Here is an 18,603-nt window from a genome sequence, read left to right on the forward strand (position 1 = left end):
TCAGGCTTAAGTCAGGCAGGGGAAGTAAGGCAGTTAAGAGATTAGGAGACTTCTTGCAGACAGAATGAGAACTCAGGCTATGTCAAAGCCTAGGGGTGAGGGTCCATTACCCCTCTTTTTCTATAGCCCCTCAAGTCCTTTCCTGAGGGCCCCTTTATGACCATGCCTGTCTTAGGCCGTCCCTCTTTTGAAGAATCTTACCTGTCATTGGCTAACCCAGTCATCTACCTGGGGCCAAGCAGGGTGAAAAGAAAGGGTCAGAGGCGGTGCCCCTACAAGGAAGATAAGCTTTGTCCCCTAAGTGGCTTATGGTCCCAAGGTCCTTTACTCAGCCTTAGCCAAGGGGGTTACAGCTTCCAAAACCAAGCAGGGCAGTTCCCAAAAGTTCTGTCCTCTGGAAAGTTCCAGGAACTCTGGTGAAGGCATTCAGCTGGGACAGCTGGTAGAAAGGTTGATGAGCATCCAATTTTGAGATCTGGTGAGCATCGTTCTGATTTGAGTGTAACCAGGGGTCAATAAACATGTTTATTTTCTGTAAAGGGCAAGGTGATGAGTATTTTGGGCTCTGTGGATCATATGAGCTTTGTTCCAAACTCTGCGGATGCAGCATGAAAGCAGAGGAGATTATATATAAGAGTGAGTGTGGTTGGGTTGCAATAAAACTGTATTTACAGAAAAAGTAGTTGGCCGACTCCTGATAAACTCTAGGTTTCCTAACTTAGTCCTCGAAGCTGAAGTACCAGGTACAGGCCATCCAGTCCCTAAACAGATGGGTCATTACTGAATGCAGCTTCTCAAGCTCTTGCCATTCTGAGGATCAACCAATGGTGACTATTCACATCAAAGGAAGGAAATCCCATTATCAAGCTAATGCCTTAAAATTTTATTTATTTATTTCTTTTTGGACACAGAAGAAAGGAGAAAGAGAGAAAGAAACATGAATGTGTGGTTGCCTTTTGCACACCCCATACTGGGGACCTGGCCTGCAACCCAGGCATGTGCCCTGACTGGGATTTGAACTTTGCTTCGCAGGCTGGCACTCAATCCACTGATACACACTAGCCAGGGCTCAAGCTTATGTTTTTAGTCATTTAATATGTAGGTTCTCCCTCAGCTAAACTATGAGTTCCCGAAAGTTTGACAAATGAGTGTGTTATTAAAATATCATTGGTGCAATTCATAAAGTGACATATAAATAGAAAGTGTTTCATATCGCCTTGCTGAATACTGAATGAAAGAATGAATGAATGAAGGCGTGTCCTCCCTCACCAAGCCCGTGTGAAATGTAGTTCTTGGGTGACACCCTTTGGGAACGATTCAAGCTTTGTCCAGGCCGACTCCACCGTGAATGGGACTATCTGTGTCCTGCTGAAATTTTCCGGAAGGTTATCCATACCTTCCAGAAAAAATTGCGCCTGCCACAGGTAGGAACTTTCTAGAAGATGTTTCTAGATCATGTCAACACAAGAGCCAGAGAGTAGGTCTAGCTAAAGCTGTCCCTTCTGGTGGGTTTCTCCGGTCTTCTCAGTGACTGTTTTCGTGTGAAAGAAGGTGTTCCGGGTGACGATGTGGATGAGTCCTTAGATCTTGCTGCATGGCATTTAGGCTCCTCCACAACCTCCTGCATCCTTCTTTGCCTTCCCTTGGCTCAGTGAAGGCACCAAAGGGGTTGCCTTGTTAAGAAACTCTCTCTTGCTCATTTTGACACAGTCACAATCTTCGCCATTCTCCACAAATGCAAAACACATACGTGAGGTAGGAATTAATAGGGGCAGCTGTGCGGCTCCGAGATCCAGGCTGTTCCCTCAGTGCGTTCTGACGGAACCCCCAGCCCGGCCTCAGGGTAAGGCTCTCGACGGGTCAGAACTCTAACTCCCAAGGAGAAGGGGGTCACTGCTCTGACAGAAAGCGGCTGGAGTAAAGGCCAGGCCAGAAGACGGATTTTAGGCTGAATAAACAAAGTTCCTGGCTGAAACTTAGGAAGAGTCAGAATGCCCCACGAGGTGAGTATTTTGCAGGAGGAGTACACTGAGCTGAAGGGGGGATACGTGTGTACCTGTGTGTACACCTACGTGCACAGAGGCACAGTCCAGAAAACACACAGAATGCACACACATATCCGACTATTCACTTTTGTAAGTAAACGTTAACAGTCATTGAGAAGATGTGCGATCAATCCAAAGATCAGAAATCAGATCTGGGAGTCCTCTCAATACCCGGTTAAAACCACTCAAGGTTACAGAAATTTCTGCACATAAAAACGGGAACAAAAGCTGGACAACAAAGCATGCCAGAAAGAAATCCCGGGGCACGGGCCCTCAGACCCAAAGGCCCGAACCTCTCTCATGTCCCAGGTGCAGATCCTGCTGCTGGCCCTGGACACACCAGGGCTTGAGAAGTACTGCAGCTCTCAGAGCCCAAGACACAAGAGCACAGCGTGGAATGAGTGGGCTGGGGGGCTACTTACGCTGTTGTTGCTCCCTTTGTTGTCCTCATACTTGGTTTCTATATGAATGGAGAATTTCGGCAGAAAGGAACACTATGGGAAAAAGAGTAAGGTTTCATTAGCATACCATTTTTTCTCACACCTTCAATCTAGCCTCTGGGTGCTCTCTTGACCACTTGGCCAGGAGCACTGTTTGCGATCAGAAATGCTACGATACTAGGTTAATATTCAAATTCAGACAAAAGCTGCCTTGGGCAACGTGAACACAATTTCATCTATGTCAGGCCAGAGAGAATAACCAAGCAATGGAAGGCAAGTCAATGAAGAGAACATTTCCAAAAGGATTATGTTCTGAGTCCTTCCACAGACTGGAGAAAAGCAAACTCCTCAATCAGAGGCGATTCTAGCTCCAGGTGCTTCCCTCTGGTGAGCAGCTACCACTGCTGGAACCTGGGGCCTCGGCCTTACCCTTTAACGAATATTCATATAAAGCTAGACAGGTGGTATAGTGGAATCTTAAAGTCACATTGTACGTTACCGAAGTCAGACACACCTGGCTTTTAGTTTTGGGTCTATCACACGATAGCTATGTGACTTTGGACAAGCTGTTTAACTTTTGTGAACCTCAGCAGTATTAAAACAGGGATGGATACTAATTATTACCTGTAGTGACACTGTGGGTCTTAAATAAATAAAATCATGGGCATAGAGCACGTGGTGCTAGGCATAGAGTCATGTTCACTGGGAGGCTACAGCTGAGCTTGACACAAAAGCAGCCCCTCTTCTTGCTGGCACAGGGGAGAGAAACCCAAATGCACGCTGCACCAGTTTCCCAGTCTCACTGAATTACATTCTATGGATTCAGTGGATCGTAAGCATTAAGGTAGCTTACAAAGCAGATTTTGATGAATGTTGATGTAACGTCCCTGCTGCGAGCACCAAGCTGAGCATTAACTTCCTTGGCCCGCAGTGATGGGGTTGAAGACTACTGGGTAAAACGACCCGGGCAACTCCACTGGGATCTGCAGGTGCTGGAGAAACTCGAGTTGGGCTGATACATGCTCAGTCCCAAGTGCACGTATTCTATGCCAGGCACTGGCCTAAGTGCTTGCAGGTTCTCATTCATTTATTCCTTGTAACCATGCCACAGACTAGGAACTGTTATTATTACTCGGATACGGAGGCACAGAGAGGTCAAGAAAACGGCTCACAATCACACAGCCAGTAATAGTAGAGTCAGGATTGAAAGTCTGGTGGCCGGGTCCCAGCATCCGTCCCGACTGCTTCTCGAAGTGGGGTCTCGGCACCTTGAGCAGCAGCAGTGAGGAGCTTGGTAAAAGTGCAAATTCTTGGGCCTGGCCCCAGACCCACTGAATGAGAAACTCTGGGGGTGGGGCTCAGACATCTGCGTTTGACTAGCCCTTCAGGGATTGCTGATGCCCACCCCAGTGGGAAAAGCCCCTTGCTACTTCACGCACAGGAAGTGAACTGAGAGAACGCGCTATCTAAAATCCTGAAATCCGCAGTGCCCACCCTCACCATGTGCCGGTGATTCCTTTCAGCCCCGTTGAGGCTGCCAGGCATCTGTACCATAGGGCAGGGGCCTTGGACGTGCCATTGAAAATTCTCATATCACACGCCGGGGTGATTCGGTATTCAACTGTCTTAATCTGAGTGAAGCAAGCAAGCTGAACTGTGACTAAGGAGACAAGGGAACAGTCAATCCCAGCAACTGCCTTTAGAGAGAATGTGGCCCTGTGGTTATTCATCGACACCTTCTTTGCTGTCCCCTCTCCAAGCTCTCATTCTGTAACTGCCATCCTCATGCCCAGTCCCAGGGAATTCCAATGAGGGGCCGCTCCTTGTGAATCTAGACCCCGAAGGACCCAGGATGGCTCGGAGCCCCCCAGCGGAGCTCTCCATCGACCCACAAACTAGGGCAGATGCACTCACCCAAAGACCCTTTTAAAAACAACAAGCCTTCAAGTAAACAGATTTTTCTTTTTTGACCCATAATTTATATGAGTCAACCCAACGTGAGTATGGTCCCAGCTGGTGAGAGAACAGAGCTGCCCAGTGTGGGGAGATGGGTGTGGGTGCATCAGAGTGGAACCCCGCAAAGAGTTTTTATTGGCTGAACCACTAAACCACTTACCTAAGGTCAAAAAATTAATCTTAGCATTTGGGTACTGAACCCAAATATGAGATGCAAAACTCTTATGCAAATCAGCAGGTGTTATTTTTGAGTCAGGGACTTCAGTTATTTTCCTATCATAATAGCAACCCTGCCAGAGGCTGTGCGTGCACCTGGCGGGCAGGGCAGTGGGAGGACCCAGATCAGACGGGCCCACTCCAGGCTGGTCAGCAGTTTTCTCCTGTGTGGGAGTGGTTTGCGACTAATGATTCCCTTGGGAGCTGTGAGGGCTGTTGCTGGGAGCCCCGGAGTGTATACATGTCTCAAGTTAAAAGTCAGATGTGTCTACGGCTCGGGCACTTTCAAAGCTGTCACTACAATCTTTCCAGTGGCATGTCTATGTTGAGATAAACGTCTGCTTCCCCACGCAGGCAGCGCCCTGAAAAATCCGGCCCACTGGCTCTGACTTGGTAGCCCAGTTGGTTGGTCAGAGCATCATCCCAATATGCCAAGGTCACAGGTTCAATCCCTGGTTGGGCACATACTCTGCAACCAATGAATGCAGAAATAGGTGGAATAGCAGATTGATGTTTCTCTCTCTCTCAAGAAAAAAAATATTTGGGCCCATTAATCCTCGTGGAGATTAGTTATCTCACCACAGAGTTTCTTCTAAAGCCTTTCTCTTCCTAAGACCCCCATGCTTGTTTCACTCTTCCTCCCCCACCGCTGATAACTCTGATTCATGGTTTAATGAAGGCTTGGACCATGAGACAGAAAAACCTACAACTTCCCTCTCCTGCATTTCAAATCTTCTGCTTATGTTTTATGCTACTTCTTATTCTTTGTGAATCAGAGAAAGACACCACCTTCTTTATCCCAACGGAAAACAATATAATGAGAACTGAGATGTAGGAGTCAGCAGACCTGGGCTCAATCTGAGAGGTGCTGACTTGGGCAAATGGCTTTACCATTCTCAGTGTCCCCACTTATAGAAAGGGGACAGTCCTCTTCTCTGCAGGAGTGTTGAGAAGTTCAATGACACATTCAGCTAAACCCCAGCACAGTTGCAGGCACGTGATGGGTGCACACAGTGAAAAATATTTGTCTCTTCTCTGGAAACTTATTTCGTTATTTGCATCTTGCTTCCTTCCTGCCTAAAAATGAAAGTCTCACATTCTCAAAACAAACAAAACAAAACAAAGGAAAAAAAAACAAATAGGCCGCAAGCTCCCTCAGTTACGTTTCTTTCTGTATCTACAATTGATCCATGTCTCTGTCTTCCTAATTGAACTCTATTAAGAGCAGCCGATGCTTGCTGCCTCTACGCTCACCTCCCCCCTCCCTCGGCCAGAGCAATCCAGAATAGAAATGAATGGTTATCAAAGGATTTTCAAACCAGCATTGCTCCTCCATCCTGCACGCCCCGTATAGCTCTCTGCACTGTTCGATGCCACTGGGCAATTCCTCCTTCCCGAGGAGCGGGTGCTTCTCGGCTTTCTCTTCCCTCCTCCAGCCCTTCAGAGGAGGTGGTCCCTTAGCTTCTGCCCCGCACCCTATTTTCTTGCTCCAAACTCTGTCCCCTGGTGATCTTACCTGCTCCTGAGTTTTCTATGACTAACTTTTTTCACCCAGCCCCCCCTTCATGACTTTTTTATGGATGACCCCCAAATTGATATCTCTAACTCCAACTGCTCTTATCTCAAGTCCAGCTGCCCACAGTCCATCCCCAACAAGGTAACACCAAACTTGAAAGGTCCATACTGAACTTGAATGTTCTCCTGAACTGTATGAGTTTCCTAGGGCTGTTATAACAAGATTACCATGAACTTGGTGGCTTAAAACAACACGGATTTATCCTCTCACAGTTCTGGAAGCTGTAAGTCTGAAATCAAGGTGTTGGCAATGCCATGCTCCCCTGAAGGTGCTAGAGCCGCCCCTTGCAGCTTTTGGTGGTCCCCGTGTCCTTGGTTTATTGCTGCACAACTCTAATCGCTCCATCTCTACACCACCTTCTTCTCTCTGTTTCTGTGCCTCCTTTTCTCTTAGTCACCAGTTATGGATTTCCGTCCACCCAAAATCTAGTGTGATTTCACCGCACACCTCGCGGTCCCTAACTAATTACATCTGCAAAGATCCCACTGCCACATAAGGTCAGGTTCTGTGGGCATGAATTTTGAGGGGATAACAGTCCCACTACACTCCCTCATCACATCCAAAAAAACCTCCCAGTTCCCTTGGCTCAGCCTCCCTCCTTATGGGGAAGACACGGAGTCTTCCGAAGCTGACCCCACTGCTCTCCCAGGCTCTGCTCTGTATTCATCCCACGGGCCAGACACGGAAGACCACTTCCCATTCCCTGGAATACATGGGGCTACATGCTTGGGTTTGTTTGGTTTTTTTGTCCATAGTTCTCTCAGCCTGAAATTTCCTTCCTAAATCTTACTGCATGCAGATCACCTCAAATACAGCTTCAGAATGATTGTCCCCCCATGTGCAGGCAACGTTGTTCATTGTCACAGCATTCATCTCTTTTTCCATTATCACAAAAGTCTACGAGTCTGGCTGAACAAACAGACGATAAGCTCCGATATTACTGCAGCAGAGAGCGATCCCTCCCCGACACGCTGCTGCCATCAGCAATGGAATAGAGTAAGTCATGGTCACCCCAGTCATTCAGACACCAAAGCACCTCCTTTAGTTTAAGACTGCTCAACTCTGCTACCCGTGACTTAAGGGCTTTGCTCCAGCTAGGAATCTAGCCTCCATCTCGTCATTCTCTGATATCCAGGGGGAGAAAGGAGCACCCCACCTCACGATGCTGGACTTCATCAAAATACACATTATTTCCTAAAGCATTAGATGTGTTTCTATGGATTGGGGGATGCTGCTGTGCTAAGGGAACTGTCAGGAGTGTGGGAGAGGAAAAAAGTTGGGAACCCCGACATAACCAAACTGGGACACAGTGAAAGCAGAGAAACATCAGGCGTATCACCCATTAGCTGAAACTGTATGGTGTCTGAGGGACTCGGAAGACTCACGCTCTCTAGGCATGTTGAATGCTGAAAGCCCAGACTCAAACACTCATGGGAGATGGAATTCCAAGACGGGCCCCTGATTCCCAGTCTACACATCCTGTACAATCCCTCCCCTTAAGTGCGGACAAGACCCGTAAGTACGGGAGAGTACTGATTAGAGTACCTGAGTGGTCAGATTATGTGGTATCATGTAAGACTTGTTTTCAGAAGAAGCAGAGATTCCTTTGCTGGCTTTAAAGAAGTAAGCGGCCGTGTTTCAAGAGGGCCCTGTGGCTAGACGCTGAGGCTCCAGGAGCTGCCGGTGACCCTCAGAGGCCAGTCAACTGGAAAACGGGACTTCTGTCCCACTCCACGAGGACCTGCCAACAACCAGCGTGCTTGGAAGGGGACCCTGAACCTCAGATGAACCAGAAGCCATGGCTGGCACCTTGCTTTCAGCCTGGCGAGATTCTGAGCCAAAGACCCACCTCACCTGGGCCCCACTGGGAATGTGAGATGATAAATCTGTGATGTATGAAGTCACTAAATTTGTGAGAAGTCTGTTATACAGCAATAGAAAACTAGTATAATACCCACCCTCCAGAATCCAACCACTGCTTCCTTTCCAGATCTCCCATCTGGCTCATCTGAGTGAAGTATTACTCACTCTGAGGTTGGAACACATTGAGGGAAATGGGGAATTTGCATTCTTTTTAACTTAGGATTTCCACCTTTGATGGCATCTGCTTTACCGATGGCCACTGTTCACTGCCATTTACTAGTAACCGATACCACTAAACTTGCCGTTAGCTGCTGTCCGGGTGCAGCAGCGTGCGGCCAGCCCACAGGAAGGACGTGGGGTGGTTCAGCAGAAAAAGGTTTTGGAGTGAAATAGACTTTAGTTCAAACTCCAGCTTCCTTTCTCACAAACTGTGATGAGGGGCAAGTTTTTAAGCCGCCCGAGCTTCAGTTTTCTCATCTGCAAAAGGGAGACAACACCAACCTCAGGGCTGTGGGGTGAGGATTAAATGACACAACAAACGACCAAGACCAGGCTGCATCTGGTGGAACAGTCGCTGGGGAGGTGTTGGCTCATCCCACTGCACCCCTTTCCTAGGAAATCCCACAGGCCACCTGGGGAGAACACAGGATTGTGGGGGTGCGGGGCAGCCTGCTGTCAAAGTGTGAGGACGCACTGGGAGGTTGGGGGCTTGCTGCAGTGCTGTAAAGGAAGACGCGTGATTGGCCCTTCCTGCGACTTGAATGGTCACCAAGACACAGAGCCCGTGCGGTTGGGCCCCTTCAGTGTCGCTCTGAGACTTCTGACCTGTTTTGTTGTTGAGGACGTCTTTGTACGTCCACCCCCTCGCTGTCCTCCTTTTCCTGGAGGGTTGGCAGCACTCTGCCCGCACTACTGCTCAGCTTTCCCACACTCCCTGCCAACTCCACGCAGGAAAACAAGAATACTACCGGGATCTCCGTGTACTTTCTTTTTTCCTAGATCTAAAGTCTTTATGCCGGCTGGCTCACGGAGCCTCGTTACACAAACTGAGACTCAAAGGAATTAAGAAATAGCACCAAAAAACCACAGATTTTGGGAGCCACAGAGTCCCAGGAGATGACCCTACTCACAGGCCCAGGGTTGGGGTGGGGACTCCAGAGCAGCACAGTGGATAAAGCAGAGGCTGTGAGGGGCCCTCCACCCCTGCAGCCTGGGGACACAGTGAGTCATTTCAGCACCTCCCTAGTGCTCCTGCCTCCCTTGGGCCCACATTGGATTAGAAATCTTTTTTTCTCATGAAAAACCTTTCTTTCTCTCTCTGACTATAAGAGCAGCTTGGCCAGAAGAATCACAACAAACATTCACTTTATTGTATCTAAGGTTTGTTTTGTCCTCAACCTCCTAAAATAGTAATGGTATCATGGAACAATTAGGGAAATAAGGCAAAAGGTCTCCTGTGGTCTCCCCTTCGATTTTCTTGCTTAGATCCTCCCAACCCAGAAGAGTCTTGCTAGTACTGCTGCCATCTGCTCCCTGCCATGACCAGCTTCCTTAGTTGCCAGGATCTGTGTTTCTTTAATTTGCCGTCCATACCCAGGGCATCCACTGGCATGACCCTCTTCCTACAGAGTGACCACAGAGCACCTGCACTATCTCTAGCACCTAAAACTGAAAGCCCAGAAAAGCGACGGTTCTTTGTTGAACATGTGAATGCTTGTACTTGTATCTTTTGGAAGACATGAGAGAATCTGCAGTCGGGAAGAAGGCCAGGAAGGATGAGCCAAGTACCTGCAAGAAGAAATCACTTCCAGACATGAGCACACTCAGGTTCAGTGTCGGGAAATGAAAGCATCGTGTGCAGAGTGCAGGGCAGAGCTGAATTTTCAATTCACCACAGACATGCTTCGGAAACATGAAAGAGCTATTTTTAGTCCAGTGATTGATTAGGGTTGCCATGGCAATAAGAAACACTTAGAACCAAACTAAATGCAGCAAGTCTTAAAGAGAAAGGGGCAAACAGACTGGGAATTTCACAGTTTCTGGGTGGTGCCGGAGGCCCTGGCGGCCAACCCACACCTGCAGGGGGAGAGTGGGCCATGGGAGGTGAGTCTGAGGCTCTCTAAGCGTTCTGCACCTCAGAAGCACACAGGGGCGAAACTTCTGGAAGCATGCACTATTCATTCTGAAGATCATCATTAATGCCATGCTACACTCCCACAGCACGCGGTGCATGGTGAAACTAACTTGGTAAGCTAACAGCAATCAATCCTGCCCTACAGCAGCTAACGCAGTAAAATAAAACCATGCATTCTCTTAACAGTGTATTTCTAAAGCTTACTTAATGATGCCTCATTTAGGGGCTTGATAAAAACAGATCCCAGGCCCCTCTCCTGCTGATTTGCTGAGGGTTCCAGGTTGCCCACATACTGCCCAGGTGCTTCTTAACCCCAGGAAGTTTTAGAGTAGCTCTGGGTCAAAATGATGCAAGGCGAACACTGCCAGTGTTCTCCATGTCCAGTGTGGGCTGGACAGACACGACCCGACGCTGAGGTAACAATGACAACAGTGTCGACACTGTGCTTACTGTCATCAGGCACTGTTCGAACTATTTCTTTTTTAATCTTCACCCCAAGGACATACTTACTGATTTTAGAGACAGAGGAAGAAAGGGAGCAAGAAAGAGTCCAAACATCGATGTGAGAAACATCGATGACATCCCAAAGTAATTCTATTATCACGAGATGTTCCAAATATTCTCTTAATTTTGGTTCACTTTAATGTAAGGAAGAGCATTATAAAGAGCACTGATAAGTACATGGAGGAGGTGTAAATACCAAAGTTTGGGATTCACTGCTTCTTCATGGAATTTGAGTGGAGGGCAGGACCTGAGAGGTGATACAGTTTGGTAGTTCAAGTCTATTCTCCGAATAGAATATTATGCAGGGACATGGTGTTATGCAGTGAGGCATGAACAAGGAACCTCTGGGGGCCAAGAAAAGAAAAGTCTAAGAACCAAGACTGAGCCCAATAACTCAATGCCTTACTCCTGGTCACCAGCCACAATCCTTCCATGCCTGAGAGCAAACTTTAGGTGGAGGCCTGGCATGAAGAAAGTTAAATGGAAGAGTGGAGAAGCTGTCTTGGGGTAGGTGGTGTATCTATACGCTTTTAAAAGGCCATTTCCTTTTAAAGGAAACTCAATGCACTCCTCCCTGGCCATCTTGTGCTGGCTCCAGACAACATGTGTTCCCGGCTATCAATGAGCATTAAGCTCTCTATAGATTTGACCTTTTCTCTAATGGAACTCCCTTGGAGACATCAATTCTCTGGTACTCTGTTCTTTCTTATCATATTAAAGATAGTCTACGGCCATACAGAGAATTTCAGCTTGAGATGAGATCATTAATAAAACTGGATTTGCAAATGTTCCACATCTGACCGACAAGCGACTTACACCCCGGACGCTCCGTGGGGCTAGTGAGGTCGGCCTGGGGTTTCGGACTGATCATTGCCTATGGACCCGAGGCTGTGCTGTTTGTAAAACAGGAGACTGTGGGTGCTGAGTCCATATATACAGAGGCACCTGGTACACACCTAGATATTAAAACATCTTTCAATTTTCTTTATTCTTCACCAGGAAATGCTTATCCTTCCATTTTTAAAGAAAATTCCCCCCATAACTAGAAGGCAATAGATATGAGCTTCTCTTCTGTGCATGGAAGACCTTTCACACACACACCAATTTCAAGACGGTGTCTGTCTGCTGCCCTCATCTTCTCAGGATCTTGGTCACCCTACAAGGAAAGATGCAAAGGAAATAAAAGGAGGTATGTGGGCTTCCTTTGCTGTTCTGGGTTCCAAGGGCCACGCGTGACTTTACACACAGATGTAGGTGGTAGCAGTGACAATAGTGGGTGGCAGTTAGAATAAAATGGTAAAGAACAGTTCCAAAAAAGTGAGAAAGAGAACCCAAGTAGAGATTTTCTTTAAAAGGTGTGAGAATTTGAAAGCAAAGAAGATTGCCAATTATAAGTAAATCCTAGAGAGATGAGGATGAACCAGAGAATGACTTCCCAAATATAGGCCACACAGGAAGAAAAATGTATTCCAGAGCAGCGGGACCTGAAAGAGAAGTGGGGGAGGAGGAGAGGAAGGCAGAGCATGCAAACAGAGCAGGAAAACAGCTGCCTGTACTGCAGCCCACAGCGAGGAAATGAACAGCAGCCTCTCCTCCGCTTCTCATCAGCCGGCGCCCTACACGGAGGCTTCTGTGCATTCATTAGTTCGTTCATTGATGGAGCCTCTTCCTGTCCACTAGCATGCTGAGTAACAGCGACTCATGGAGAAGCAAGGCCAGGAGGGAGTGGGAGCAAAGACATGAATGAAAGTATGTTTTCTCAATGGGGACATGGTTTCTATGAAAATCAGGCAGGGAAACTAAATTCAGGCTCATAATCTAGGACCGGACCTGTCAAGGCAGAAATAAGCAGAAGATGCTGGTGAATACTGATGGCTACACACAATAGAGGCAGACTGATAGCTATATACAATAGAGACAGGGCAAGAATTTAAAGAGACAGGCAGACCACATCAAGTGAAAAAGAAGGGCATGAGCATATCAGAGATGGGAATGAATTGGGGGACTTCCCCAAAATAGGCTGGCATATGGCCAGGTAGGAAACCTTCAGATTCAGCTAAAAACTGTAAGAATCTTCCTCTTAACCAACTGGGCTAAGTCCTCACATAAACATACACTACCATGTAGTTCAGAGAACATCAGTGATCAGAAAGTTCAAAAGAACTGGGACAAGTTTGCACTGACTTAATCACGAAAACGGACTATATTAGTACAACCATAGTTATATGCATTTCATTTTGTTTTTACAGAAATCTGTCCCACAGAACTCCCAGTTGTGTTATTCTGACCTCACCTACTTGAACTGAACGCACTCCATACGCATTAGTACACTGTAGAAGAGAAATCCAAGTTGCAGGACCACAAGTGGGAAAGAGAAAACAAAGAAGCAGAATTCCCTAGTGAAATGTTCTATCAAAAATTCCTTTAAACAAATATTTTTTTCTCTGATGATTGCCCTCTATGAAGTCATTCTGAGTGGTGTTTAAAAAATATACAAACAATTTAAAAATGCTACCTTAGAATAGAGAAACATATTTCATCTTCTGTTCCTCACTCCAACTTTTGCTGAGTTAATTTTCTCTTAAGTACAAAGTAGAGTCGAGAACAGCAAGGGATAAACCAGACACAAAACCCTGACTGGATGCTCCAAGTTTCCTGCTTCACTGGGTACTGATCAACTAGCTAGGCTGGTGGGATGTGGAGGCAAGTTCCCATCCTGCGCAAGGACCAGGGCACATCTGCGAATAAGCAGGCAGGCAACTGGTTCACCCATACAACCTGTTCACTTTCTAAGCTGAAGGAAATCGGAACGCAGGAGCTCATGGTCATTCCACGACACTGGGGTCTTTGCTTTGTGGTCTAACAGAATCAGCTAAACTTCTAAGGGAACTTATAGGTTCTGTGTCATGTGATTCTTTAAAAATTTTTTTCATTGCTGTTGGGAGTTCCTAAAAAAAACCCTGGTATTTGAGTAATAGTAATCTTCAGACAATATATTAACCCACTAAAATTTAAGAGAAAAGAAGTAACATTAACCAAAAGAGAATTAATCCACTGGCTTATTTATTGAACACATCATGGCTCTGACCATGAGAGAAACTTCTGGTACTCCCCTGAGTTTTAGAAGACCGGCTTTAAGAAATCCAAGGAAGTGGGGACAAATACCATATTTTCCCCTGTATCATGTGCTCCTGTGCATAATGTGCCCCCACGCTTTTGGCCCAAACTTTTAGGAAAAGAAAATTTTTTGTTTTAGTTTTTAAATTCAATTATTTATTTACTTATATTTAGAAACAAAACTGATTATCATATTCCAGGGTATTATTCTGCATATGGATATCATTACTACTTTCTAGAGTTACACTTTCAATGCATAAGCATAAATAAAAGAATTAACAACAAGCCCTGGCTGGTGTAGCTCAGTGGATTGAGCGCAGGCCTGTGAACCAAAGGATCGCTCTTCAATTCCCAATCAGGGCACGTGCCTGGATTACAAGCCAGTTCCCAGCAGGGGATGCACGGGAAGCAGCCATACATTGATATTTCTCTCCCTCTCTCCTTCCCTTCCTCTCTAAAGATAAATAAAATCTTTTAAAAAAAGAATAAAAAAACATTTATTAGATACGGAATTAGTACTACCCATGTATAATGCACATCCTTATTTTTCACTTAAAAATTTGGGCAAAAAACTGTGTATCATCCATGGCAAAATATGGTAAGTATGGGAAGTATTTCACACTGCAGTTCCCTTTTGTGGATTCACAGCGTATGTGAGAACAGCAAGGGCTCTGAGAAGCCCTGCAATACCAATACTGTGTTAACGGTGTGACCCAATGTCTCCCTTAATGGGCTACACACCACCTTTATGATTGTTATAAATGGTTCTAGAAAGTTTCCATCTAAATTCTCTTGAACCCTGAAGACTTCTGAGCTTGATTATTCTGGATCTGTTTAGGAGCCACGGTCCATGGCTCCTCTGACTTCAACCACTTTCTCTGGGGAGGTCCTCTGCTGGCCAGATGGCGGCCTTGCTCATCAGCACCTCCTACTGGAGGACTTTCTTTGGCCTTGGTCCCTAACTCGTCCCAGCTCAAATGTCCCCATTTCTAAGAAGGAATACTGTGTTTTGACCAACAAAATTATGTACTGCCCTGGGTATTGAGAGTTAATTGTCATGTGGAGACCAACGTTATTTCCTGCTCATTAACCCCCATCGCAACCCCTGGTTTCATGATTCCAAAGAAGAAACAAGCAGGGAGCTTTGTTCTCTTAGCTCACATAGGGGTTGAGATGGCCGGATTGACCTCTAATTTCCTTGCAGACCAGACTAACCCTGGAGTTCTGGTATAATAATCTATCTTCCCGGGACTTGTTCCTGTTTCCTAGCTTTGTAATTTCCTAGTTTTATAATAACTCGTGGCAGGGATTCAGTGGAAGGCGGAGGAGGGGGGAGCTTAAGCAGAGAGGGGCTTGAGAAGAATGGTCACCAGCACCCATCAGCTCTCTCAATTATCAGGGAAACTGACAAGGCCAAGATTGCAAGTGAATTCCTGCCCAGGACAGTTAGTTGCTTCCAGAAAAATGCCTCAATCGATTGCCGCTCCTGGGAAGATAACCCGAGTTCATCCTGGGTGTCTGATGACCCATTCCCAGCTGTCAACAACCTTGATTCCTCCAGGTTCAACTAAACTAATGCTGAACAGCTCAATACTGTTTGAAGGTCTCATTCAAGGGTCATTTCCTTCTCCCTGGTCTGTTACAATTTACTTTTTCTACCTCTTTCAACTAAATAATTAAAATGTTGGGCAACACTGGACAGCCCGAGACTACCTCTGCTCCCAGGGGAACAGACATCCAGCCGTTCTAACAGAATAGTGCTTCCCATTTGTCATCGCCTCTTCTGCAGAGTCTTATCAAAGGACATTTTGGGGGAGCGGGATGGTTAGAACAGCAAAATATATATAGCAACTGTACATTCTAGGTCACTCCTATTGACTTACTATAGCTTAGGCTGTCAGATTCGTACAAATGGGAAGAAAATCCTTTTTTCCTCCTTTCATTATTACCGAGGCTGAATTGATGCTGCTGAGCTATGTTCATACTCCAGTGCTTCCTTTTTTAGCCCTACACAAACAAAATCCGGGACTTTGGAAGGCAGCCAGCCTCCCGGGGCACCTTCCTTTGTGAGTTGACAAACTTCAGAAGGACCTGCAGGTTCTGAAGAACTGGTCAAATGGTCTGTCCTCTGCAAAACTGTCACTGGGTTGCTGTTTGTTTATTGTATAATTAAGAATTTTTTCCCCCATAACCAAGCTAAAGATATTTTTTCCATTTCCTGGTCAAGCAGAATTTCCACATAATCCTCAACACACGCAGTTACTCAACGGTGTTGAAAAAGCTTTTACGTCTTTATAACTGTGATAACGTTAAAGCCCTAAATGATCCTAATCAAAAAGGTCCCTTGGCTGGACTTTGTCACAGATGAGGGCAGCATGAGGTCTTAGTAATAGGCTGGACAGTCAGATACAAGACCTAGGGGACCCTAGAAACAAACATTGCTCTGGACTAATCCTATGAAAACAGACAATTATCTGGCTTCCAGGAGGGAGGGGTGAGCTTGGGGGCCCAAATTGGGAGTTTGGCATCGGGGAAGTTTTGCTCTGGGGCAGAGTCAGGAAACATGAAGCTTGGAATGACATCAAGCAGAGACATTCAGGATTAAAGAATCGGGGGATAAACAGCCCAGTGAAAAAGCACTTAAAATAGGAAAAAAGATGAAGACAATTGAAAGCATGTGTCACAAATCCCAGGAGCAGGCCTGTGGTCAGACAGAAGAGTGGGCTCTTCCATCTGGTCTGTGTGGTGGGCAGAGGGCGTGAGAACACAGCCGAGGGGATGGGGAGGAGTGCACCTGCATCCAGAGAGAGAAAAGCCCAGATTCCCCCACTCACTGGGAGACAGAAAGAAAAGCTGTCCATATTTGGGATGGAAAATAAAAGTGGATTAGACAGGAACAATGTTGCTTCCCTATGGAGAATGAAATGCAACCTTGACCTGACATTCAAAGCTGCACTGACCTGGCCTCCATGTATCTAGGCAGCCAGGATCCAGGTGATATCAGCCATTGGGAATGGAATGAGCATGCTAAGTGAGAACTGTGTGCCCGCTCCCAAGTTCATGTTGAGGCCCCAACCCCCAATGGGATGGTATTTGGAGATGGGCCTATGGGAGGTAATTAGGTTTAGATGAGATCATGAGGGTGGGGCCATCATAATGGGATTAGTGCCCTTGTAAGAAGAGACCAGAAAACTTGCTTCCCCGCCCATCTCTGAGCGAGAGGATGAAGCAAGAAGGCAGACCAGGAAGAGGGCCCTCCCAAAAAGCCAAATCAGCTAATACCTTGATCTGGAGCCCCCAGCCTCCGGAACTGTGAGAAATACAGGTCTCTCGTTTAAGCCACTCAGTTTGCGGTTTTTCGTTATGCACCCCATGCAGACTGAGATACAGCAGGTGTCTGTGGGTAGGAGTTCCACTATCCCAAAAGTCCAGCTCAAATCCCACTTTCTCCAAGAAATCTCATTATTTCTCTGAGGCAGAATCTCTCTTTTTCACAACCCTCTTATTTGCATTTCAACCCTTAGTACAGGCTTTCCCTGAAATACTGACAGTTATGTAGTCACCTGCTCTCATTTTATTTTCTCCAGCTCTGCCCCCCTTCAATCCATTTCACTTCCTGAGCCAATCCTGACTGAGTCAAGAAGCACTTAAGTGGTTCTGACTGGTCATTTGATTGGCCTTAGTGTTAATGCAGCATGTCAACTGCACGGCAGTTTCCAGAGTTACACAATTCTCTCGCATCCTGTTCCCTTGGCCTACCAATGTGCCCTGTTCTTACAACCTGATTTTGGTACGTTGGTCTCTGAGACCAGTTCTGCTCTGCCGCCATGCTGCTCCCATGGGACTGCCAGATAAAATACAAGATGAGCATCTTTTATTATAAGTATATCCCATGTAATATTTGGGACATATAGTAAAAACTAGTTGCTTCCAGTAGGCCTTTTTACTTGCTAAAGCCGACAACTTACCACCCCAGCATGGCATGGTCCCCTTGTCTGACCTAGGTAAGATGGCTGTGTCTTGTCCCTGGAGCTGAAGACCCCAATCTAGAGACCAGGACACTTCCTTTCACACTGCAATCGCTTGTCTGGCTAAGGCTCCAGGACCATTCGTTCCCCCCTTCGGTGGGAGCCTCTGCTGTCAGCCCCTCTCCGAGTTCATCCAGCTCGGTGAGCAGGTCTGGTGCCAGCCTGTCCCCTGAGCTGAGAGACGACCTGTCCTATCTTGCCTTCAGGAAATTCCATGACTTGCTGATGACTCTTGGGCTTTGACTGGAATGTCGCCAGACTGCTATACCCAGATTGCAACTCACCCCAGAGGCAGGGGTTATTGCTCAGTGATGCCTTCTAGCACAGTTTTACACATTGTTTGTGCTTAATAAGTGAATGTTAACCTAAACCTGAAAGCCACTGAATTGCACCCCTCTTATATGTTGAATTTCTCACCTCAGTTCTTCAGAATGTGATCTGATTTGGAATTAGGGTCACTATGGATGCAGTTAGTTAAGATGAGGTCATACTGGAGTAGGGTGGGTCCTTAATCCAATATGACTGGTGCCCTTACGAGGAGAGAGACACAGTGAGGACGGTGCTGTGTGAAAATACAGATACAGGGGAAGGCCTGGCCGGGGAGCTCAGTTGGTTAGAGTGGCATCCCTATATGCCAAGGTTGAGGGTTTGGTCCTTGGTCAGGACACATACAGGAAGCAACCAATGAATGCATGAGTTAGTGGAATGACAAATCATCCCCCAC

The 18,603-nt window shown here is 46.6% G+C and overlaps 1 protein-coding gene across 1 annotated transcript in view; it reads right to left on the reverse strand.

Moving 5' to 3' along the window:
* The window catches only part of PITPNC1 (phosphatidylinositol transfer protein cytoplasmic 1), a 229,575-nt gene that overhangs the window by 80,379 nt on the left and 130,593 nt on the right, over positions 1-18,603 (reverse strand). The window contains exon 5 of the mRNA XM_037128045.2: positions 2,468-2,539. Within this exon, the coding sequence (XP_036983940.2) occupies positions 2,468-2,539 (72 nt within the window). The remainder of the gene's footprint in view (positions 1-2,467; positions 2,540-18,603) is intronic.

The sequence above is a fragment of the Artibeus jamaicensis genome, unplaced genomic scaffold, assembly GCF_021234435.1.
Source record: "Artibeus jamaicensis isolate MK-2021 breed Jamaican fruit bat unplaced genomic scaffold, CSHL_Jam_final contig_1998, whole genome shotgun sequence".
NCBI lineage: Eukaryota > Metazoa > Chordata > Mammalia > Chiroptera > Phyllostomidae > Artibeus > Artibeus jamaicensis.